A 24,116-nucleotide genomic window follows, 5' to 3' on the forward strand; every position below is an offset into this window, starting at 1 on the left:
TGCATCACTGGGATTCCTTTCTGTGTGAAGGAATTGTAAATGATACACTTTCAATGTACTGGAATTTGCGCATCACAGACAGCTTCTTTGTTTCACATTTTCAGTTGCCATTGTAGAAATGTATTGTAGTAAATAATGGTTACTAATTTAACGATTAGGCGGTTTAAGAAATTGTTGCAGGTTTGACACATCGGCCCCTACTTGACCAAATAAAAGTTTGTTGCAAGGACCTATACGTCAAGCAGGTCGGGTCATATTTTCTTTATATAGCTGAATATAACTTATTTTCATAAGGAGTTTTTACAGTATACAACTCTCCTTTTGACAGGCTTCTTAGCTGGACTAGAGTAAACAATAAGCTACTTTAAATCCTTGATCCCTGTGTAAGAACACATCTATTAATAAAATGGAGGATAATGAAAAACCTAATTTAAGAAATCTCAGACCTTACACACAGCACACAGGGATAGGCATGGGTACCGAGCCCCGGTATTAAACGGGCCCCGGGGCTGAATTATTAAAGACCGTGGTACCGTTAAGCTCCGACGTTTTCGGTCTTTTTATCGGTACTGGAGACATCTAAAAAATATGTCATATGTATTATTGCTACACAAACATTATATTCAGTGCTGAACATAACTGGTGTGCGCATGCGCACCTCCGCCAAAAAAAGAGCACCGGGTCATTTGAAAAAAGGCGCATTTGCGTACCAACATAGAGGGAGAGAGAGAAGAGAGAGAGATATTTGCGAGTTGCATATGAACCCAGGGCCGGCCCATCGCTCTGGCGTTATAGATGTTCGCCTAGGGCGCCAGATCTGGGGAGTCGCTGCGCTGACAGCTCTGGGAGGGAAAACAAAAGTTTTGACCGTTGGGGCTCATCCTAATTTTCGGCCTTGATGTAACAACATTCATAATTAAGTAAATGTAACACCCTTTTCACCCCGGTTACACGTTTCATTTGCCCTATACGATGGGCGCTGTAAGTGATGAAAATGGGGGATGTTGGTTTATCTGGCGCCCGCAGCTCACAGCCAAAATGCAATATGATAGGCATATGCTACATATTAACTTTCAATTTTATGCATTTCAGTTCTTCAATAACATTACTTAATTAACACTTCACTTTCCTGACACAGTTCCACTAACATACATTCACTGTCGATTGTTATCTTTTAATATTCTTTGCGGAATTTGGCCGTGTAAAATGTCCTCTTGAGTTGCCATACAGCCAATGCGTGACGTCATTAGTAAGCGTAACGGACCCCGTGCTGATCTGGTAGGCCGTGCAGATATGGTACCTACACCGGCGCTGTTGTTATTAGCATTTGGTGCTAGCTGCTCTAACGGATATAAGAAGAAGATGTTTCTACAATAATGTGGAGGGAGAGTCCTCTCCAGTCAGACTGAGAGGCTGATACTACAGCTCAGTGAGGTAAGGACTCTTAGTGTTTAGATAGTTCACTTTAGTCTAAGTTCAAACGGTTTGGTCACAAGTTATGTAAACACATATTTCCAAGGCACTCCTTTATAATTATTTGGATAAACAGGTTTGAAATCATTCCAATGTATACTATAGGACAGTAACCAAACATATCCTTTAAAACTGGAGATAAAAAAAAACGCATAAATAAATGTTAAGGTAAAATAAGATATGAATGAAATAAGTTACATTAATTTGTTATTGGCTATGTTAGGTTATTGGTTATGTTCACATACTTATTTGATTACATCCACTTGTCTACGATGACAACAGAGACTTTCGACCCAAAACCAGCTGTTGACTTGTGGATGCAAGCAGCTAATCACAGACTCAACCAGAGAGGAAGAAGTAGGCCTACATCATCAGCTACCATGTCTGACAGAGAGCAAGACAGTGAGGAGAACAGTCAGGAGGGTAGTGATGACAGCTTGTAGGATTACTGGTCGTGCTCATGTTGTCTTGTGTTCACCTCTGCATGTGTGTTCTGTGTTCACCTCTGCATGTGTGTTCTGTGTTCACCTCTTTATGTGTGTTCTGTGTTCACCTCTGCATGTGTGTTCAGTGCCGTGTGTCTGGCAAATAAAGTCAAACCCCTCAAAAGTTACGGTTTATTTCATTTTAAGGATGAGCACCAAGCAACATCTCCAAGTGCTCCTTTGAGAACCAGGGCAAAAAATGTTATGTGCACCCCTGATTATATTGCAGTTTTAGTGTCGCCAACTCCGTTTCTAATATGCAAAAAGCGTCTATGATTATTTTTAGTATTTTCGATCTCGCGAGGGGCGGGGCAGTTTACACACACACACACACACACACACACACACACACAGCTGCTACATGCAGCAACACACACACACACGGCGGAGATGGCGAAGAGAACGCGCTCCGTGGTGTGCTTAAACTTTACCCGTCTCCATGTGGACAATGCTCGTTGCCAAAAGTGCAATAAGAGTTCAGCATGTGAGGGCGGAAACACGAGCAATTTATCTAAACATTTAGCAAAAGTGCTCCACATTCAGACGGAGAAATGCACCGTTTTCGATTGTCTTTCTAGCAGCTCTGTAGCCCCATCCACGAGCAACGTTTCCACGTCAGGTGTTATGTATGCTAGCAGCACCACACAGAGTTAACTACATGATACAAACATGGGTTAATGATTAGAGGTAACTGAGTTATTTAGTTTGTTAAAAGTTTCAGCTATTCTGTTTACAGTTCTGTCATCACATTATTTAATACGATTTGTTAAAACATTGTTGTTTCTTTTGATGTGAAATATTATGTATTTAATTTAAATAAAAAGCAATGTTAGTTTTGTTCACAATTTGTTTAGTTAGTTTATCTTATTTTTTTCTCCAAAAGAACCGATAAAAGTACCGTTAAAAGACCGGACCGATAAGCGGTATCGATAAGAGTAGTAGTACCGTTAAAACCTTAACGATACCCATCCCTACACGGGGAGCAACAGGACCCGAGCAGCGAGTAGTAAACGCGAAATTACGGCCAAGAAACTAAATTAAAGTTGAATCTGTAGTCCCTGGGTGGAAGCCACTAGTGATGCACAGGTTAATGAGATAAAAGATCTTTTTGTGAATCCAATCCATACGCTTTGTCAAAACAGTCAATAAAACATCAGACAAACAATTAAAAAAACAAGACAGAAAATAACAACCACCTCGAAACAAACAACACAATCGTAGATTCCCAGTAGAGAGCCCACAAACAGCAATAACATAAAAAGAAAACTGGTTTCAAATGGGCAATGTGGATTCTTGTTAATTTGAAGTTTGATCTTTATGTGTTTTGCTTTTTTGCAGGTTGTGAGGAACCACGAGCTTGTGGGTCAGGTCAGCCTCGATCAGCTAGAGGCAAGGGTTGGGAAGCTGCCAGAAGAGGAACAAGAACCTTCGTCTAACTTGGAGCATCAAAGCAACGAAAGCGATGATGCAGAAACAGATGAGTGTGTAACTGGCAGTAATGATGGTCCGCATAAGACACAAGTTAAGGAACTGACAGAAAATGAGGTGGGGGACGAAGTGAAACCACAGACCGAGGCAGTAGTGTTCTCGCCGGCCCAACCGGTACTTGGGGAAAGTGAAGACAACTGCACAATGTTCAGGCAACTAAAAGAACTGATGACACTGGGGAGCTCAACAAAATATGCTAAGATCCCCGCAAAAACACAGGACTGTAAGCCGCATAATGAGGCTCCTCAAGAAAAAGCATTTGGATCTACCTGTACGAAGACAGATCAGAATAGAACGACAAAGACAGATGAGAACACTGAGTCCGAGGTTGTAGATAAAGTTCAAAGGGAGACAGTATTGCTGGGTGAAAAAAGTGGCAAATCTCTGCCAAATGACCCACAAAATCAAACTAATGCCGAGGCAAGTTCAGCCGTTTGTATTGTGTCGCCCAAGTGTGAACAGATAAGCAATAAGGAAAGCTTAGATGTCTCACTGACCAACTACAAAAACCAACAGGTGCACAAAAACATTGTGGAGGCGAGAGACCCTTATGGGGACATGCCAGTACTCGAGAAGGAATATCTCAAAGAAGAAATGCAGCCTCTTGGTTGTTTCAAGGCGAAAGATCAGAGTGACCATCTTCAGCAAAAGCAGGACAAAACAGATGAGACGATCGCTGACGGGAGGAAGGAAGATCCTTATGTGCCCAAAGGTAAGATACTGATCACATTGAGTACAAATATACAATTCTAAACATTTAGAGATGAGTTGTTGCAGAGCTAAGAAAAACATAACAACGCTGCTGCCCTCATTGCTTTCATTGTAAGTCTGTTCTCAGTCTGGATGCCTTTCACTGCCTCAGTGAAAGGGGCCTGGCAAAAAACGTTTATTTTCATTATCTATTAACCAGCTGATTATATTGATACCTTGTTTATTAAGTATTTAAGTATAAAGACACATCTTTATCCTGTTTTTGTTTGACCAACAGTCAGAAGGTATTTCGTAAAACAGAGAAAGGCCTCAAATTATCACAGTGGAAGCAACTAAATACATAATGTGAAAAGTATGCCTGCCTTTTTCTGTGATTTAGCTTTTCAGTCATTTATGCTCTCATGCAAAAATGTTAAACATTTGTAGGGTCTCTGTTTGATGATAACCTTTTAATGTTTGACTGCCAAAACATGAAAGTCATCTTATCATCCTGAAAATATTTATTGTCGCTATTTTCTGGACATTTTAGACTAAATAATTAATCGTTTCATGGCGGGACAACACATTTAATTGTTAGTTTGCAGCCTTAATTAGGTTTTGGAAACTGCATGTTAACACCAGCTGAATTATTTCTGTTTTCCTTTAGATGCACTCACAGAGGGAGATGCTGACGCTCTTCGCCCAGCAGCCACAGAGGAACAGCCATTTACCTGCCAGTTGTGTGGACGAAACCTCATGAACAGCTCTGAGCTGCAGCGTCACATCCTTCGACATGGAATATAATGTTTTTTGTTTCGTACGTAGCGAGAGGCGTCAACCCTTGATTTTCTCCATGAGAATCTAGATTTGTTTTCATCATCCGTCCTCTACTCTGTTACTGTAAAGTGTAAATCTGTTTAACCAGGTAACATATATATGTTTTATAGATTTTAACCTTTTTTATAATTAAATGGTTTTTTTGGTACAGCTGTTATGCGTAGGATTTAATTAGTGTGATTAAGCAAATCAAACTTTGGAGCTAAGATGGTGGATGTATAAAGTGTGAAGCTTTGTCAAAAAGACATTAATGGTTATGCATGAATAACTCATGCGAAGATCCTTGTTTCTTGTTGTTTTTTTTTAAATTCCTGCAGTTATTTTTAATGAATGTGTTAACCATTTAATACTGTAAAACATGCAACAATATTTACACTGTGAACTTTTGTTACATATGGAACATTTATGTTCAGTATGAAGAACTGCTCAAAACCATTGATTGTGAAAATGCTGGTGCTGCATTCAGGTGCTGTTGGGTATTTGATACCAGGAAGAGCTGTTGTTATCTGTCAGGCAGCTTAATTTCATTCAGCATCAGTAACACAACTGGATTATAACCTATTGCATTTTCTCAATACTGCATTTAGGATTTTTTTTTTTATTCAATGCAACTTCATAATTTTACTCGGAGGCAAATATTCCATGTACACTTTGTCTAACCGTTTTAGTTACCTTCAGGATTACAATTGTTTCCTTTTCAGTGAAAACCACGTAAAACCAGATGTATTGATTTTGAATGTTTGTGATGAACAGAATGATACGTGTTGTGATAATTCTACTTCTTATGTTAAATAAACTTTTTTTTAAAGCCTCTTGGATCAGCTGAAAGAATCAGTCAAAAAGCAGAACACGGCTGTTTTCCTGAGAAACTTGAAATATTGAGAAACGTGGTTCTCTGAGGACAGCAACAACGCTACATAAAAATGCTCATGTAGAATATGATGCATTGCTGTAGATTCAAGTACCAAACACTGTAAAGTAGTTAAAATAGGCACAATGTAAAAAGTGGGACCTTAAAGGTAAACTATTATGCTATTATAAATGAATTGTGAATGATTCGAAGCTTCACTTGATTGATATAAATGAAAATAGAGAAATCATCTTGTTTTATTGAAACAAAACATTTGTTCTTTCTATTTTTTTCGAACTTGAAGCTTTCATTTGTGTTTTAGATGTTTTCGTTAAACAAACTAAAACCATGAGAGTAGATAAACACTGGAAGAGAACAGATCAGACGGTTCTGTAAATGCTTTATGTATTACTTTAGAAGATCAAGAAATCAGTGTGAAAAAAGCAAGGCATGAATTAAAAAAGATTAAATGGTTTCTAAACAAAATAATTATTTAAACTGAGCTAATGTCATAAGGTACACAACACAACGTGACAAATGCCCCTTATGCAGATTAGATGAGTATTAATAGTATTAATCTGATAACTAATAATAATTTTCTTTTTTTTAACAATTCATTATTATTTTTCTTTGTGGATTGTTGTTTGTGTATTTTAACTGTTTTGATTTTGTTGTGTAGTATAACCTATATATACAGTCTATGAGTATAACAACCCCTTACCTATACTTTCTTAAAATAAAAGAAGAATCAGAGTGATGCCTTCAGGTTGCGCAGGGCTCCCCATACGCGGAGGAGACTCCCATTAGTTGTACGGGACCATGACAGGTAAATCGTAATATTGAAATATCGAGTCGTAATAATGAACTAATAAGATGCTATACTAATACAAAACATTGAGATTAAAAGACAAAATATGGAGTTTTTTAGGATTTTGTGATGCTAGGTCATTCTTTTTTTTAAATAGTTTCTCGTTCAAATGACATACAGTACATTGTTTCCTTTTCGTTAGCGAAAATGGGTTTCCAAACCAGTAGCCTACGGTGGGGTGGGTAAGTCAATTAGCGTTACACCTCTGCCACACGAAAGAGAGCGCATCGCGGAAATACGAGTTTACGAGGAACACGTGAAGGCATCATTTTCTTCTGCATACGAGGAGCCAGCTTCCTGGTGTGGACTCATAATAATGGACTGTTGAGAGAGGGAGAGAGTAGACAGCTCTCGGTGTGATCTGCGGCGATAGTGTAAGTATAGAAGCTGTTCAAATGTTTCTGTGGTCTTTGTTAAATACACTGCCTTTCCGAGGAGAGGTGATGCTGGTAGGTGCGGATCGATATCAGACCATAACTGCGGAGGCAACCACTTGTAGGACATCTGATTTAAGTTATTGGAGCTATAGTTGTTGGACTTATTGTAGTTAATATAATCTTTGCATGTGTGCATTTACTGAGGAGTTATAAACTGAGAAAAACTTTGATCCGAGCATTTTCCTTCCTGCTTGAGCTACACCTTTTGTCTCTCTTTCCTGATGAGTTACTGTAAGAAGTAGTAAAGACTATAGATTGCAACATTCAAGGCACATCTACTTTTGTAAACATCTAGCTACTTACATATGGCATATCTGAGTCACTTTGCCATATTGAAAACTTTCACATTTTCCCTGTCATGCTGCACATGGAATTAAACTTCTCACCTGTTCATTTTTCCACTAAAATGTATCCCTTTATCTTGATGCCAGTCTACTGTCTTTGTTAGTGCTTCAGTTTACATATGCCTGGTTAACGTATATTTACTAAACACTAACTGACATACTGTAAAGAGGACTTTTCCAGGACTGAACGATGCAGTGTGCTGCTAATACATTATAGAGAAAATTGAGACTATGTTTAGTTGATTCACGTTTAGTTAACTACTAATAATTAAAATCTATTTTGGACATGCACAATTGTAAAAAGGTGTGTCAACTGTGTTGCTTGTCATTTAGATTAGATTATAATGCATATTAATGTAGAAATATAAATGTTGTGTTTTTGTTATTATTGCTATAATTCATTAAGCAAAAAGTGACAATGTTTATTAAAAAAACAATTGAATACTTATTTTAAAAACTGTCTCTAAAATCTAAATATTTTGAGAATAAAATGTCCAATAATGATTTCTAAGTGATTGAAAGTTTTACTGGGTCTTAAACGAAGCAGGTCTTTTGAGGAAATGTAGAAAATGTTTTTTAAACCGTTTTTTTTTTGTTGGAGGAAGCTCTCATTGAAGTTATTAGGAAATAACAGACCTGTGAGATCTGTCTGTGTGTAGTAATTGTGATCCTTCTGCTTTTAACTTGTTATTTGGGATACAAATGCAGATCTGTTGGCATGCTTTGAAAATTAAATTTACTATGATTTTATTTTCATGTCAGTGCAGCTCTTCTAATGAATACCATATGTGTTTTACTTGTGAACAGGACCAGTAAGGACACCGACTTCAGTCTGAGGAATGTCAGACATAAACAAATCTGCAGAGGATGGTGGAGCCTTCTCCTCGAAGGTCATAAACATTGTGTTTATCACACTGCTGTTGGACCTGCTGGGATTTACACTGATTCTACCTCTACTACCATCCATTTTAGACCATTATGCACAAACCGGGGTTAGTTTTGCTTGCTTTATTTCAATATATAACCCCTACAAGGTACTGTTACAGCAGTCTGCTGACTCGAAATGTGCTTTTGAAATGTGTTGGCTCATTAATATCAGAGATAATATTAGAATCAGAATCAACGGTGAACTTTTTTATATTGTTTCAATATGGATATTTGAAGTAGTTGAAAATAAAAGGCAACCATTTTGATAATATATGAACTAGAACAGAATGTAGTAGGCTTATGATCAAATTGGGTAACAAATGTAAAAACATATGGTAAACCTTTCGGTAATATATTAAGTGGGCCACAATAAAATAAGCAAAACATATATAAAGAGTTATCAACTACTCTTGTAGAAATCTAATAAGAAAACATTTGAAATCAGGATAAACCTTTATAATAGTTACTCTTATTTTAACAGACAATCCCCGAGCCGAGTTACTAGTCTTGCTTTCTTACTTCTTAAGTGTAATTGATTCCCTGTAGATTAGAGATATAATTATCACATGACCATTTTTTTTTGTAAGTTTGAATCCCAGAATAGTTTAGAGGGTATGGATGCCAGACAATAAGCACTGGTCCCGGAGCAAGATCAGTTTCACCGGCGTGACAGTGTTTATAGTTTCAAACTTTAGAAACTGATTCTACTGTGGTTAAAAAAGGATTTTGAGTGTTGTATTTTGGCCAGATGATGTGCAGAAGTGAACAAAGGAAGCCTTATGTGAAGAATATGATCCATGAAAACCAACTCAGGAGTTGTTAGATTATCAGCCATTGGCTGCGTGTGTGAGTGTCTGCGTGCTGACTCATGCTGAGTGGACCTCTGTTATTATTCTCCAGTGTGATTTTGTATTTTCCTTGACTTGTTGGACAGGATGGCGTATATCAGTCTCTGCAGAGTCTTGTGGACTTGTTTAGGGAGGCCTTGGGGATCCCTATGGAAGAAAAATACAACAGTGTCCTGTTTGGAGGTATACCTAGCCTATGTGGAGCTCTATCTTTTATGACACTATAAACAATACAAATATTATTTATGCAAAGAGAGTTAATTAATTACGTGCTCCTTGATGAATTTCAGGTCTGATAGGGTCGCTGTTCTCACTGCTGCAGTTCCTGTCATCACCTGTAACCGGAGCCCTGTCTGACCGTTATGGTAGGCGGCCCCTGCTCATTCTTACCACAGTGAGTAAAACGACATATTATACCTTTTTTAATAACTTCTATATATAAGTATCCCTCCACATTGGATGCAACTAGAATCATTCACTTGGCACTACTCACACTTCATTTGTGAAGAAGAAACCATGCAGCCTTTTCCATCCGCCGCGATTCAACAAGGTCTAATTGGGTTCCTTGTGTTCCAGTTGGGGCTGATGTCCTCCTATGCGGTCTGGGGCCGTTTCCCGGAGCTTCAGCATGTTCCTTTTGTTTCGAGTAATTGGTGGCATTTGTAAGGGCAACGTCAGCCTCTGCACTGCCATCGTTGCCGACTTGCCTTGCCCAAAAGCACGGAACAGAGGAATGGTAAGCACAGACTTTCTTTGTCCATAACAGGAAATGTATTGTAATAATATGATATCTTAAAACTACATAATGTGATTGAATGTATGTTCGATCTTTTGCTAGATGTGTGAAAGTACTGCTAGTTTTGATTTGAATCTTTAACCAGGGCTCTGACTCTAACATTTCGCTAGTGGACATGAAGTTGCTGAATATCCACTCTTGCTGTCTTTGTATCTGTTAGATGATCAGGTAAATGTCCTTAATCTAACTTTATTTGTATCCTCACCAGGCTATGATCGGCATCGCCTTCTCCCTAGGCTTCACTGTGGGCCCGTTGATGGGAGCCTACTTTGCCCTCCGCTCCAGAACAACGGGAAATGTCTTCTACCAAACTCCAGCTCTGCTCGCCTTGGCCTTCAGTGTTGCTGACCTGCTCTTTATTTGGGTCATGATGCCAGAGACGCTCACAAAGGATGCCAAGGTTGGTTATGAAAACATTTTGGAAACATTCACTCATCCAAGTGACAAACTTAGCCAGACACAGGGACTACGCTTTCTATTGCTGTTATATCTTTTCATAGCTTAGCAAAACAATCTGTACGCAGGAGATAACAGCTTGTCTGGCTTTTATCCAAAGTAAAAAAAATGTTGGCTCACTTATTAACTTGTTTGTTTAATCTGTGCAAAAACTTGTAAAAACGTCACATTGATGTTGGGTAATGCCAGACTACTTCTTGGAACTTCTTGAATAGACTCCAGGAAGTGATTTGTATTTAGACGTCTTGTCAGTCTGACGCTGGGAATTACCTGGTGTTGCCAAACTTTATGACAGTGTACATTGTCTTGCACTAAAAAGTACTACAAAGATAAAGGAAACACTGACAGAGCTGTCAATCAAGTACAGTTTGTACAAGCCCACACAGAAGAAAAAACAAGGCAACATCATTTTTTTTTAAAAGTACACTAACAAATATGTATAAAAGTATCTTTTGGTTTTTCTGTTTGCATCCTAGGCTTCATCTTCTAAGTTTGGGGACTCCAGTGACTTTCTCAACCCGTTATCGTTGTTCCATTTTTCAGCTGTTAGCAGAACAAAAGATCCACCTCCAAAACAAAGTAAGTGCAGCACAGACTGGATTCCTCTGTGAGGCAAAAGCTTACACGTATTTGACCAATTTATAATGCATGGATGAACTTTGGCCCATTGATGGATAAAAGGTGGAAATGTCTTTACAGGAATGCAGAAACTTCAAGCGTTGGGTCTGGTTTATTTCTGCTACCTCTTCCTGTTCTCTGGTCTGGAGTTCACTCTGAGTTTTCTGACTCACCAACGCTTCCACTTTACAAGGTATGAACTCAAAGATAAAGCTTTGGCCTCCCTCAGTAACAGTAAACACACCTGGACACCAACCCTGTTACAAGGTTCATACAAAGTCTTAAAAGTTTAGGGAATTCATTGAACTTATATGTATTCGAGGTTTGGAGTATGCTTTAATACACACTTACTCCTGGAAAAATGCTTAATTGTTCAAGATCATGTAGTGTTTAATTCACACAAACCAAAAGTATTTTAAAATATTTTAAATCATCATATTTGTTTGTCACGGCATCTCACACCAGTAGTAGAGACAATATACATTGATGCTTCGATTATAGAGGAATTATGTACATATATTTATTTGCAATACCATTTTTTCATGACAAAAAAGCCCTTTGAACATTTGAACCTATAGAGGAATTATATATTATAAGTACAATATTCGCTATACCATTTTTGCTATCAATCAAGGCTTCCAGAATCGGGGCTTATTTTGGTTTAGGTTCCTTAAAAGCGCTTGAATGTTACACTTAAAAAGCTGTACAACCTGTGTTCTTACTTTTTCAAGTATGCAGCAGGGAAAGATGTTCTTCTTCATCGGTGTCATCATGGCCTCCATACAGGGGGGTTATGCTCGCAGAATCAAACCTGGGCAGCATATCAGGGCTGTTCAAGTGGTAGGAGTTCCTTCTGTTTACATGACAAATAACTGCACAATAAAATACTCTTTACATTGCTGCAAATACATGATAAACCACAGTTCTTTAATTAACCTTTTTGTTCTTCTTTTAGGCAATCATTGCATTAATCCCAGCGTTTATCCTCATTGGGCTCTCATGGAATATTACAATGCTTTACGTTGGATTGGCGTTATACTCATTTGGTGAGCTCATTTTTCATTGTGTGTCATGTTCAGACTAGTTAGACCCTATATTCGACCTAGGAATGTAAGGAATTTGTGAAATATAATTGATAACAAATTGTTTAATGCATGAACTGTAAGTAGATTTACAATTTGAAATAAATGAGATGAAAATATAATACCAAACCACATAGCAAAAAAGTAAGACTTTTCAACAGTGAACATAGATAAACTACACAGTGCCTTTTTAATCAAATTCACACAAAAAGAATACTGTTCAATAACAATATTAATGTACCCTGTGTTTACATCTAATGTAATTTACTTTTGTAACAGCGGCTGCAATAGTTGTCCCATGCCTGTCTACACTTGTTTCTGACCACGGTTAGCATCTTAATTATTTTATATTTATGAAAACGTACAAACCATTTCAATTCAACTATAATGTCCACAATGTTGCTGATTATCTACTGTGGATAAATCTACAGGGTCAGCCAATCAGAAGGGCACAGTGATGGGGATTCTGCGAAGTTTGGGCGCTCTGGCCAGAGCACTGGGACCAGTTGTATCATCCTCTGGTAAGTAAGACAGCAATGGCAACAAATGCAGCTAAAATCCAAAATATGACATATTATGCCTATGTGTGCACTGTGTATGAATATGTTTGCCTTGTAAAATAAGCTCTTTGCAGTGTACTTATAATAACTGTTGTGTTTTTCTTCACAGTATACTGGATAGCTGGAGCTCAGATCTGCTTTCTCCTTACATCGGCCTCTTTCATTATTCCTCTGGCTCTCCTGAGAACAGCCAGCAGGCTAAAGGAGGAGTGAAAGACTGATTGCAGACATTTTTTATGTTTGAATTAATGTTATAATGTTTACATCGGCTGGGAGAAAAAGCATTAATGTCTTACTCTGATACATACAAACATAATAATGAGATGTATACCCTTTGCACTGTTTGCAAAGTATCCTCACATGAAATAAATCTTTCATGATGCAGATGCCAAAAACCAAGTACTAATATTAAACAAATTACATTTTACCTTTTGAATGTGCACATGTATGTGGGTTACAGAGAACAACTATGCTTGTAGATATTTTTTTATAATGCATTTTTTAAGAATTCACAAGCAGCATTGTACTTTAAAGTTGAATTATTTTATGTTTTTCTTATTGTTTTGGATATATATTGTATCACACTTCTTCTTTTTTAATAAACTTTCATTTAGTATTTTCATGTTTTGCTTATTTACACTATATCTTGACTACATATTGTTATTCCAAAACATATATCTAGATTTAAACTAAACAAGGACATATCAAGAAAAATATGTCAAGGTTAACAGTGGTATTGTTCAAGTGAGAGTAGTGATAAATAGCAGCACAGTCATTAAAAAATGTTATTAAAAAGGCATGTACACCATAACAGATTACTATTGAGGTATATTGTCAGGAATGTTAGTGTTATGTCAAATAGTGAATTCTACTGCAGTAGAATGTTGCAGTGTTATATTTTCACAGCTCAGTGTCAGTAAATACTGTGCAGTTAGTATTGGACTACAAGATAGATGCAAGCCTGTACAGGTAGAGTTATTTAAAGCATAAATGAGTCGGTTGGGTTCTGAAGGTGTGGTTACAGCAATTGTGCTTGGTTGGCGTGACCTGGGCCTGGTGGTGGGGCTCAATGTGATATATTTTCATGGGGCCCAAAATCCCTGGCGGCGCCCCTGAGCACAGTTACATGTTACATAGAGTTAGTATGTTAACAATGTAAACCCGACTGATGATATGGTTAAATGGCATCAATAACACATAATATAATGAAGGAGCAGAAAAGTCTACCAAATACAACAGTATCATTCAATATAAAATGTCATCAAGGATGCAAAGATATTAAAAAGACACATGCATCTGATTGACAGAGAGCTGTGACACTGTTTGGTAACCACTTATGGCAGGCCTACTACCGATTTTGTATTTCTATCATCAATTTGACAGCGCTTTATGTTATCACAACTGGCTAAAGTCTTGACTCAGTGTTATTTGTGCTTTCTTTATTTAAACTAGTTAAATGGTGACACAATATTGTTTTATTCATACTCTTAATATATTATTATTTGTAGATATTATTATAGTTAGTGTTGTTTGGAGCTTCTGAAGATGTGTTAGTTGGGATGTAAGCCAGAAGATGTCGCTGTTAGCTCTCATCACTGCACACACTCATCAGCAGTTTCAGGCTGAACTGAGCTAGCTGCTATGCTATCAAACAGGTTGTTAGCCCGTAGAGCTTACACACTGTTGAAGTAGTTAGATAAACGCAGCAGCGTTGTGACAGGGAGCCTGACAACACGTGGAAGTCAGACAGAGTGAACATGCGGATATGTGACTACATATAGGAAAACACGAATATGGACAAGGTAGTTTACCAGAAATAACGTTACGATTGTTTTTTAGCTAGCAAGTTAGCCAGTAACGCTAAAAACCGCTGTCGTGTGTAGCTAACTGCTAACTTTTGGATAACTTAAGTGGTTGTGTAGATGTTACTTTAAGTTAACAGCCCTATTACCAGATCAATATGCTGTTTTTTTAGACTTTTTGTAATGCATTTAGCTTCGAAAGTATACTCAAAAGTTAGGTCTGTCACCTTAGCTAACCTAGATGTTGATTTGAGCTAACGGCTAAATAGTTTAATCTTTAACTGAACTAGAAACAAAAGTTGAGACTAACCAACTATTTAGTCTGAGAGAAGTGTGTGTCTAAAGGGATCTAGTAGTTTTGATATACGTATGGCAATACAAGGCTTCACTTGAATAACTAGCCAAAGGTCGTATTCCAGCAGACTGTTGACAATCTTTACTTTTCCCCAGGAGAGCAAACTGTCATCTGCTGCCCTGCAGTCTTCTGACTTGAGGCTGCAGTGGAGACAGAGAAAGGATCCTGCAGAGCCACACACAGCCTCATCCCCACCTCTAATGCTACCAAATCCTTATGTGTCTGAACAGAGTTTAAGAGGGTAGGCGTGGAAAAATGAAACATTTATTTAAATTGTAATCTCTGTGTTGATGTCCAAGTGTTGTATTCAATACTTGTTTTCACTTATATTGGACCTATCTGTCTGAAGTTGAAGGGAATTCATAGACCGACCTCCAGCCCCTTATTTGTGTAAATATCCAAACTTTGTTAAGGAACTGGTCGTCAGGTCACAGCCAGAAGCAGAATCCATCAAATACAAATGGAGCAACAGCAGAGGGAAAAGTAGTAGGCGTGTCAAGAAGCCATGGCTACAGCAGCAGCCGTCGAGTTAAAGACACCAGGGAGGATGTCCTGCAGAGAGAAAGGTCCACACAGGATGCACAAGCAAAGGTTAGTTTCATTTGCACCTCTATCATTTTACAGGAAAAAAAGTAGCAAAAAGAAAGTAATTTCAGCTATTTTTTTCCAACTTCACAGACATCAAAAGGCAACATTGGCTTCCCTGCGCAAGGCAGATTTCTGAGCAAGAACTCACTGGAAGCCCAGAAAAAAGGTACTAGGCATCACCCATGGCTTTGTTGAATTATTCCTGAATAATTGTAATAATGTTTATTAAACTTTGCTTGTTATTGCACCTTTAGGTTTTAGAAGTGCCAGGTCTGCCCCAAACTCTGAAGGGAAGTCCAAACCAGCAAAGGAAGACTTGGCCCCATTTGAAGTGAAGATGACTGACTTCCCAGAGTTAGCTGGGGGTCCGATGGGCAAACCGGGCCCTCCGATTGCTTCAAGAGAAGGCTGGGGTCTAACTCCTCCTCCAACCCCGAGCCCACAAACACAAACATCAGCATCTTCATGGAAGGTGAGAAATGAAATGTGATGTTGAAATGTGAATGCTCCACAAACGTAGAGTGCTACTCATACATTTGGTGTTACTGTAATTTTCTATTGAATAGTCTGCCAGGAAAGAATCCCCAACACAGACTGACCCCCGAAAAATATACACCAATGCTAAGCCAGATTCATCAGCTACGTCAACAGGTAAGAGAAAGTACCCATAGTCAGCCTTTCAATGACTATAACCAGGGGTGCACATAACTTTTTTGTCCTGGTTCTCAAAGGAGCACCTGGAGATGTTGCTTGGTGCTCATCCTTAAAATGAAATAAACCGTAACTTTTGAGGGGTTTGACTTTATTTGCCAGACACACGGCACTGAACACACATGCAGAGGTGAACACAGAACACACATGCAGAGGTGAACACAGAACACACATGCAGAGGTGAACACAGAACACACATGCAGAGGTGAACACAGAACACACATGCAGAGGTGAACACAGAACACACATGCAGAGGTGAACACTGAACACACATGCAGAGGTGAACACAGAACACACATGCAGAGGTGAACACTGAACACACATGCAGAGGTGAACACTGAACACACATGCAGAGGTGAACACAGAACACACATGCAGAGGTGAACACAGAACACACATACAGAGGTGAACACAGAACACACATGCAGAGGTGAACACAAGACAACATTAGCACGACCAGTAATCCTACAAGCTGTCATCACTACCCTCCTGACTGTTCTCCTCACTGTCTTCCTCTCTGTCAGACATGGTAGCTGATGATGTAGGCCTACTTCTTCCTCTCTGGTTGAGTCTGTGATTAGCTGCTTGCATCCACAAGTCAACAGCTGGTTTTGAGTCGAAAGTCTCTGTTGTCATCTTAGACAAGTGGATGTAATCAAATAAGTATGTGAACATAACCAATAACCTACCATAGCAAATAACAAATGAATGGAACTTATTTTATTTATGTTGTTCATTCATATCTTATTTTACCTTAACATTTATTTATTTATGCATTTTTTTTTATCTCTCCAGTTTTAAAGGATATGTTTGGTTACTGTCTTATAGTATACATTGGAATGATTTAAAACCTGTTTATCCCAATAATTATAAAGGAGTGCCTTGAAAATATGTGTTTACATAAATTGTGACCAAACCGTTTGAACTTAGACTAAGAGTCCTTACCTCACTGAGCTGTAGTTATCAGCCTCTCAGTCTGACTGGAGAGGACTCTCCCTCCACATTATTGTAGAAACATCTTCTTCTTATATCCGTTAGAGCAGCTAGCACCAGATTCTAATAACAACAGCGCCGGAACCGGTGCACCCTCCCTCTCTCCCACGCTCACTCGCACTTTGGCTGTGAGCTGCGGGCGCCAGATAAGCCAACATCCCCTATTTTCATCACTTACAGCGCCCATCGTACAGGGCAAATGAAACGTGTAACCGGGAAGAAAAGGGTGTTACATTTACTTAATTATGAATGTTGTTACATCAAGGCCGAAAATTAGGATGAGCCCCAACGGTCAAAAAAAATGTTTCCCTCCCAGAGCTGCCAGCGCAGCGCCTCCACAGATCTGGCGCCCTGCGCACCAGTTATGTGCAGCCCTGACTATAAGGCAGTGTCAGTTATATTTCATTTCATCTATGTATTTATTTCTGTGAGCAGGTCAGCCTGAGGTAACCTCCTGGGCTAATGTTGCCTCTCAGCCTCCAAAGAAACCTGTTCCTAAAGAGAAGACCATCAACAGCGACCACATGCAGGTTAGATTACATTTATATTTGAATTCAGCCTAGGATATGGATTTTTACAGGGTGTTGCAGATTTTGAAAAGTCTTAAAAATAGTTTTATTTAGTTTTAAAAGTATTTGAACTTGATCTTTCTTGCCTGATACATGGCTTTTTATTCTGTTAAAGGTGTCAGTACCTTTTAAGTAATACATGTCTTTGTCAGGTAATTATCTGGGTTTTTCTGCAGTCCCTTGTGCAACATTGTTTTCTGTCCCTTCTCTTCAGACGGAAGAAATGACTGCACAGCAGGAAGAGGGAGCTCCAGGGAAGAAAAAGAGAAAGAAAAAGAAGAAGAAGTCTAAAGGTGAAGATGCAGAAGCTGAGGCCGAAGAGCCAGCAATGTATCAGGCACCTCCTAAATTTGAGGTAAGTGAAAATGATGTCTCTTTTTCTATATATAATATATTTAAGTATATTTGTGTTGGAGGATGATTTTGTTGCATTTTGTCTTCTCAGGATGAGGAAGAGTTCCCAGGCTTGACTCCTGCTCTGACTGGGGCAGATAGATTGACAACCAGCAGCTATGCAGCAAAACTAGGCAATGAGGTAGAAATCAGTTATTTCTTCTCCCAGATGGGTTCACATAAAACACTGTGTCTTTGTCTGGTGTTGCTAATATGAAATTACGTAGGTGGAAAATCCACAGGTTATTGTCTTTAAAATGATGCAGCACTAGTGCAAGGCCTCTCAGGGCTTTGTAAGTAATCAGTTACATTTTAAAATCAATTCTAAAAGCAACAGATAGCAAGTGTAAAGGAGCAAGGATCGGTTTGATATGTTCATGTTTGGAGTCTCAGGAAAAGCCAGAAAAGCATAAACCGAGGGGACAAAATAGAACTAAGTGGGCTAAGCCCTCTTAAGCCCCCTATTGGCAACGGGCTTACTCATGCTGCAGCTACCAACTAGAGCATGTAGGGATTTAATTAGTAGAATCGGAATTAGCTTTTTTATTTAAAGATCTAGTTGATCAATATTGAATGCTCACCCAGTCAGGACAAACTCCTGCCACGTGTAAAGTAGCCGAGGTTAACCAACAGAGACAGAGATTCCTTGCTTTATAGTTGGAAGTAATTTGCAAAACACATATTGTGTTATTTTCCTTTTTAAGGAAAACCAAAGAGAAATTGTTCAGCATCAGTCTGCTGACCAAACCAAGGGGAAATCAGCTGCCGGAAAATCTCAGCCAACAGAGACATCTAAGAAAGGACAGGTTGGTATTTTTGTCACAAATAAAACAAGTGTGAATTGTTCTCAAACTGTGTGTATCCTTAAGGAAACTGCCCAAGCAAAAAAAGTGGGTTTTGAAGTTTCGACACAGGATATGTTGACTTTCTGTCCTGATGTCAATGGAAAGCTCCACCATTTTGCCAAACCATGTTAAGTGTTTTCCTTAGTCTTACTTCTATTGTGTTGTGAACATTTTATGTATACACTTATGTTGATCAATTGATTGTGAAAATGTAATGTACCATAGAAAAATGCCGTGTTCGGGGACCTTGGTCCAGCTTGCAGTGATGGAGTAGCAATCTGATTGGCTGATGCAGAGTGAAGTACACAAATTGTTGAGATGATTTTTAGTCTCCTGATTTTTAGAAAGCTGAAAAGGTGTCTGGGAAGAAAAGCAAAGTTCCTGTTCAGCTGGACATCGGAAACATGTTGGCCGCTTTGGAAAAGAAGCAATCTCAAAAAGTCAAGCAGGACGCCAAACCACTCGTTCTCTCAGGTGGGCATCTTGGACTATAATTCAATGGCTTTCTATTCCTCTTTTTTCTTTATCTCTTTGTTAAATACTATTTTAAGCATATGTTGTTTGATTACACTTGCATTCCTGGGACAATGCTGTTGGTGTAAGGCATTTCAAATAAAAATGATTTCTCTGTAGTTGGTGGAGGACTACCAGTTGTCCAGAAGCAACCATTAGTCCAGAAAAAGCCTCCCTGGCAGCAGGATAAAATTGCACACAATCCCCTGGATTCCACCAGCCCTTTGGTGAAGAAAGGAAAGCAGAGAGAGGTGCCAAAAGCTAAGAAACCCACTCCTCTTAAAAAGGTAAGTCAATCTCTGACTCTGGAACAAACACAGATATTTCAGCCTTTGTTTTGTCTCTTATATTTCTGTCTTATATTCAGGTCATTTTAAAAGAAAGAGAGGAGAGGAAACAAAAACGTTTGCTGGAGGAGAGAGGGCTGCTGCCGGAAAGTGAGTTAAAACCTACCAGTGATGCAGAAAAAGAAGAGCAGTGTGACACAAATGTACCAGGTCAGATCAAGCATTAGAAACAACACATAACATTACATTAGATATTTTATTACAGCTGATATTTGATGTATTTTGTGCTTCTGCAGGTGAGCTCCGGAGTCCGACACCTACAGAAGAACTTGAAGATCAGTCAGAGATGAACTGCACAAGCCAAATGGTGAAAGAGGGCGATGAAGAGGAGGACAAAGAGGAGGACAAAGAGGAGATTGTAGAGCAACAACCCATCTCACCTGTGCCCTGCCAACCCAGTCGACCCAAAATCCACAGCAGGAAGTTCAGAGAGTAAGACCGAAACCTGCACATCCAGTCACAAGTTGTAAACTATGTTTGTTCTCTGTCTAAAACATTTGATCTCACACAATTACTTAATGAATCACTGTTTGTCCCACATTTATTTTGTATATTTGTTGTACAGCTATTGCAACCAGATGCTGAGCAAAACCGTGGATGAGTGTGTAACGACTCTGCTGAAGGAGCTGGTTCGATTCCAGGACCGCCTTTACCAGAAGGACCCCATGAAGGCTCGCATGAAAAGACGCATTGTGATGGGGCTCAGAGAAGTCCTGAAGCACCTCAAACTCAGGAAGGTCAAGTGTGTCGTCATCTCACCCAACTGTGAACGCATCCAGTCCAAAGGCGGCCTGGACGAGGCTCTTTACACCATCATCGACACTTGTCGTGAACAAGGGGTGCCGTTTGTGTTTGCCCTCTCCAGGAAAGCTTTGGGTCGCTGCGTCAACAAGGCAGTGCCTGTCAGCCTGGTGGGCATCTTCAACTATGATGGTGCACAGGTGGGGTTTATATTCATGTTCTGCGTACTTATCACTTAAAAGAAAGATGTCCTTGAAATGAGCCTTAAAGCTGTTTTTAAAATAAGCATATAAAAAGTTGTTTTAACAAGCTGAAACTTTCTTACCCACAGGACTTCTATCATAAGATGATCGAGTTGTCGTCTGAGGCCAGGAAAGCCTATGAGACGATGGTGTCAAGCCTGGAGCAGACAGGCCAGGAAGAGGCAGAGGAGGCAGGGAGCAATGAGGAAGAGCTGCAGATCAGCAGCCCGGCTGAGGAGGCGGAGCCCAGTCCCGACCCCACACAGCCAGAGGAGCCGGAGTACAGTAAGTGTCTGCTGTGATGCCATCTTCATATGAATGGGTCTAACAAAGTAAAAATAAGTGAAAGCTTTAAAGGTCCCCTAAACAATTTTTCTAAAATGTATTAGAGGGCTCAGATATATACAAAACATGTCTCTGAAGTGTTTGGCTCGAAATACCAAACAGATCATGCATTGTAGCATCCCATAAAACCCTCTGTTTCAGCCCTGTTTCAAAAGTGCTGATTCTGTGTCTGTAGTTTTAAATGCAATTGAGCTGCTGCTGGCCACGCCCCTCTGAGAGATGATTGGTTAAAAAAACACAATGGTACTCTAGGAGGATATTCAGGTGATACGGTTGGCGGGTGTTACCTTGGTTGTTTTATTGGCCAATGGTTACACAAGCCAAAAAACAGTTGTGACATCACAAAGTGGAACGTTTCTATATAAATGGATTGGGACAAAAATAGAGAGAATATATTTTCCTGAAACTTTCAGAACCTCTTTACACAGAGGGGACACATATTTATTAGGGCTGTCAAGTTAACACGTTAATAACACAAACATTTTTTAACGCCACTAATTATTTTAACGTGCGATTAACGCATGTGTATTTGTCCTCGGCCCGCCCGTAGTTTCAGAGCCCAAAGGCTTGACGTTGTTGTTGTTAGTTGGATGGTGGGAGATTCTAGCGAGAGATATGGATACAAAAAAAGGTGTTTTAAACAGCAAGCCAAGCACACAGCTGATGCTGACAGCCCCGCTCCTGCCGCTCGATTGCGTCGGACCACGCTTGAAAGTTTGCCGGGGAGACGCCTGGACATCAACAGCAATGGGTGGCTACAGCTTAACATTGTGGAGGACGAGGGGCTGCGTTAGATCATTCGGATCGCATCCAACGTGTCGACTGCACATCACAGTCATTATTTTGACCCACAGTGTGAACTTCAGTCTCATGCTCTGGCTGAAGATGAAGACAGAGGAGCGGCATTTCGCCGACAACTGTAAACAGGCTTGTCTGTTTGAGCAACTACTCAGCAAAGTAGGGCTGCACGATTTGGGGAAATAATCTAATTGCGATTTTTCTGACAGCGATTGCGATTCGATTTGCGATATTTGTTTTTAAGCGACCCAATGGAAGTTTATTGTAAAATGCGGCCATGGCGGCTAGGAAGGTCGTATCAACGTGCTCCCGTCTTTAGCACCCCCGCAGCCCGAGCTACGAGTGAAAGAACTAAACTTACATGAAACTTCCGTTGGGTTGCTTTAAAGTCAAGCTTCAGTTTAAGATTCACCCTGTCATAGAAACACATGATGGAGCATTACTAACCTGACTCAGATGGTTGGTTTCACCAAAGCATCTAAAGCTCCATTGGAAGCCATTTGGAAAGGGCAGGCACTTTGAAAAGCACTTGGCAGGTGATTGGATCAATCTGTCTATCACCTTCTATCATGGGCCACTTCTGATTGGTTAACAATGGCTGGTACATGTGGAGCACAGCACTTCTGATTGGTGTGGATGACTGACACACAAGAAGAAACATTTATTTATTTAAAAAATAAAATCACAGGCTTTGCGATTTGATAATCGCATCATTTAAAATCGCGATTTCGATTTAAAATCGATTAATCGTTCAGCCCTAGTGCAAGGAAGTAGGGTTGGGAGAGAGTGAGAGGTTCCATGTTGTTGTGTTGAGAATATTCAGGAGAATATTTGTCATTGTTCAAATGATAATAAACAAACATTTGCATAAAGCATATTTGTCCACTCATATGTTGATAAGAGTATTAAAAACTTGAAAAATATTCCTCTCAGGTACATTTAGAACAGATCAAAAAATGTGCGATTAATTTGCGATTAAGCGCGATTAACTATGGACATCATGCAATTAATCATGATCAAATATTTTAATCGACTGACAGCCCTAATATTTATGTATAAAAGACATGAAAAAGTGGATTTTGCATAATAGATGACCTTTTAATACAATAACAGAATTCACTGCTGAAAGTCAAATAATCCTCTTTTTGTATTTCTCCTTCCAGTGAAAATTTGGAAGAAAATGTTGGAGAAGGATTGCAACCACACATTTCTGAACTTTGAAGAGCAGCTGAGCTCCATGCGCTTAGACAGTGAATGTACAGAAAACACTGAAGAAGATGAGAAGAGTTGACAGTGGCCAATCTCTCTGTGCCTAAACAAATAATGAACTTAATCGCGCTGATTATATGTTTGGAAGAAACTTGGATGGGATAATCCAACATGCAGAAAAGGATTAATGCAAGCTGCTCTGCTTCAGTGATTCAACCTTAGGATTTTGTCAGGAAGTTAATGATTTTGGTAAAGTTGCAAGGACTGTCTTTTCTTTTTGAAAAAGTAATATTTTAGTTTTGAGTTGAAGATAATCAGGCAAAGCCATGTATTTTAGAGTTTGTGGGTTAGAAACTGGAGAGGATTAATCACTGACTTTATAGGACCAAACCACTCATTTGAAGAAATCCCACAATATGAATTTTGAACCATGTGGTCTGTGATCAGAGTAGAGGACGAACAGGGGTTTATGTACCGTGTGTAGAAAATCAACCAGTTACACAGTACAAAGAAATGATCAGTGGTGACTTCTGCCCTGAAACCATTATGGTGCTTTTTGACCTCTTATCAATTCAGTTTAAAGTATATCCTGTCTGCCATTATTTGTCAGGGACATTAGAGTTAGAACAGAAAATGTAGGAATGGACAAGGAGAATTGCCAAACGCAAACTGAAATAGGGCTTAAATAAAGTCAAATAATATTTACAACTTGTGAAATGGGAGGAGGAAACTAAATACGATATTCAAGCTTTTGAATTCAAATATGATGTTTCTTGTTCGGAAAATATATTGAGAAACTCAATGCATCCACCCTGTACATGACACTGAAGTTGTCACCTTTTATAGTATACTGTTTTTGCTTTTAGTATAAAAACAACAGCATATTAAACCAATATACACTAACAA

At 39.1% G+C, this 24,116-nt stretch overlaps 3 protein-coding genes across 5 annotated transcripts in view; all 3 read left to right on the forward strand.

Annotated features, from left to right (window-relative positions):
- The window catches only part of LOC117552021 (zinc finger protein 462-like), a 14,172-nt gene extending 8,388 nt beyond the window's left edge, over positions 1-5,784 (forward strand). For both annotated transcript variants that reach the window (XM_034225196.1, XM_034225197.1), the window contains 2 exons: positions 3,297-4,158; positions 4,804-5,784. In XM_034225196.1, the coding sequence (XP_034081087.1) occupies positions 3,297-4,158; positions 4,804-4,940 (999 nt within the window). In that variant the 3' untranslated portion in view covers positions 4,941-5,784. The remainder of the gene's footprint in view (positions 1-3,296; positions 4,159-4,803) is intronic.
- Positions 5,785-6,936: 1,152 nt separating this feature from the next.
- Positions 6,937-13,377, forward strand: mfsd10 (major facilitator superfamily domain containing 10). The gene is given in 14 exon segments (XM_034225316.1): positions 6,937-7,065; positions 8,280-8,464; positions 9,334-9,430; positions 9,538-9,641; positions 9,824-9,853; positions 9,855-9,983; positions 10,252-10,443; positions 10,976-11,078; positions 11,199-11,310; positions 11,849-11,957; positions 12,073-12,163; positions 12,479-12,526; positions 12,631-12,720; positions 12,869-13,377. Coding segments are annotated over 13 exon segments (1,362 nt in total). The 5' UTR covers positions 6,937-7,065; positions 8,280-8,311; the 3' UTR covers positions 12,973-13,377.
- Positions 13,378-14,367: 990 nt separating this feature from the next.
- LOC117552011 (selenocysteine insertion sequence-binding protein 2-like) lies at positions 14,368-24,116 on the forward strand. 2 transcript variants are annotated; one of them, XM_034225183.1, is made up of 17 exons: positions 14,368-14,561; positions 15,012-15,157; positions 15,330-15,507; positions 15,595-15,670; positions 15,759-15,976; positions 16,071-16,155; positions 17,644-17,738; positions 17,992-18,132; positions 18,223-18,312; positions 18,875-18,976; positions 19,360-19,489; positions 19,649-19,815; positions 19,896-19,965; positions 20,112-20,307; positions 20,441-20,816; positions 20,948-21,143; positions 23,165-24,116. In XM_034225183.1, exons 1-17 carry the CDS (start codon positions 14,553-14,555, stop codon positions 23,290-23,292), a joined length of 2,403 nt encoding a protein of 800 aa, XP_034081074.1. In that variant the 5' UTR covers positions 14,368-14,552; the 3' UTR covers positions 23,293-24,116. The 2 variants fall into 2 exon arrangements, with proteins under 2 accessions (XP_034081074.1, XP_034081073.1); XM_034225182.1 differs by having other exon boundaries at positions 14,553-14,561; positions 19,896-20,025.

Source organism: Gymnodraco acuticeps, unplaced genomic scaffold, assembly GCF_902827175.1.
Source record: "Gymnodraco acuticeps unplaced genomic scaffold, fGymAcu1.1, whole genome shotgun sequence".
Taxonomy (NCBI): domain Eukaryota; kingdom Metazoa; phylum Chordata; class Actinopteri; order Perciformes; family Bathydraconidae; genus Gymnodraco; species Gymnodraco acuticeps.

Excerpts from the sequence above, each read along its gene's own strand:
- LOC117552011 (XM_034225182.1), top strand. Across the intron at positions 15,158-15,329 it reads TCTGAACAGAGTTTAAGAGG|GAACTGGTCGTCAGGTCACA; the intron begins GTAGGCGTGGAA and ends AACTTTGTTAAG. Across the intron at positions 18,133-18,222 it reads AGGCACCTCCTAAATTTGAG|GATGAGGAAGAGTTCCCAGG; the intron begins GTAAGTGAAAAT and ends TTGTCTTCTCAG.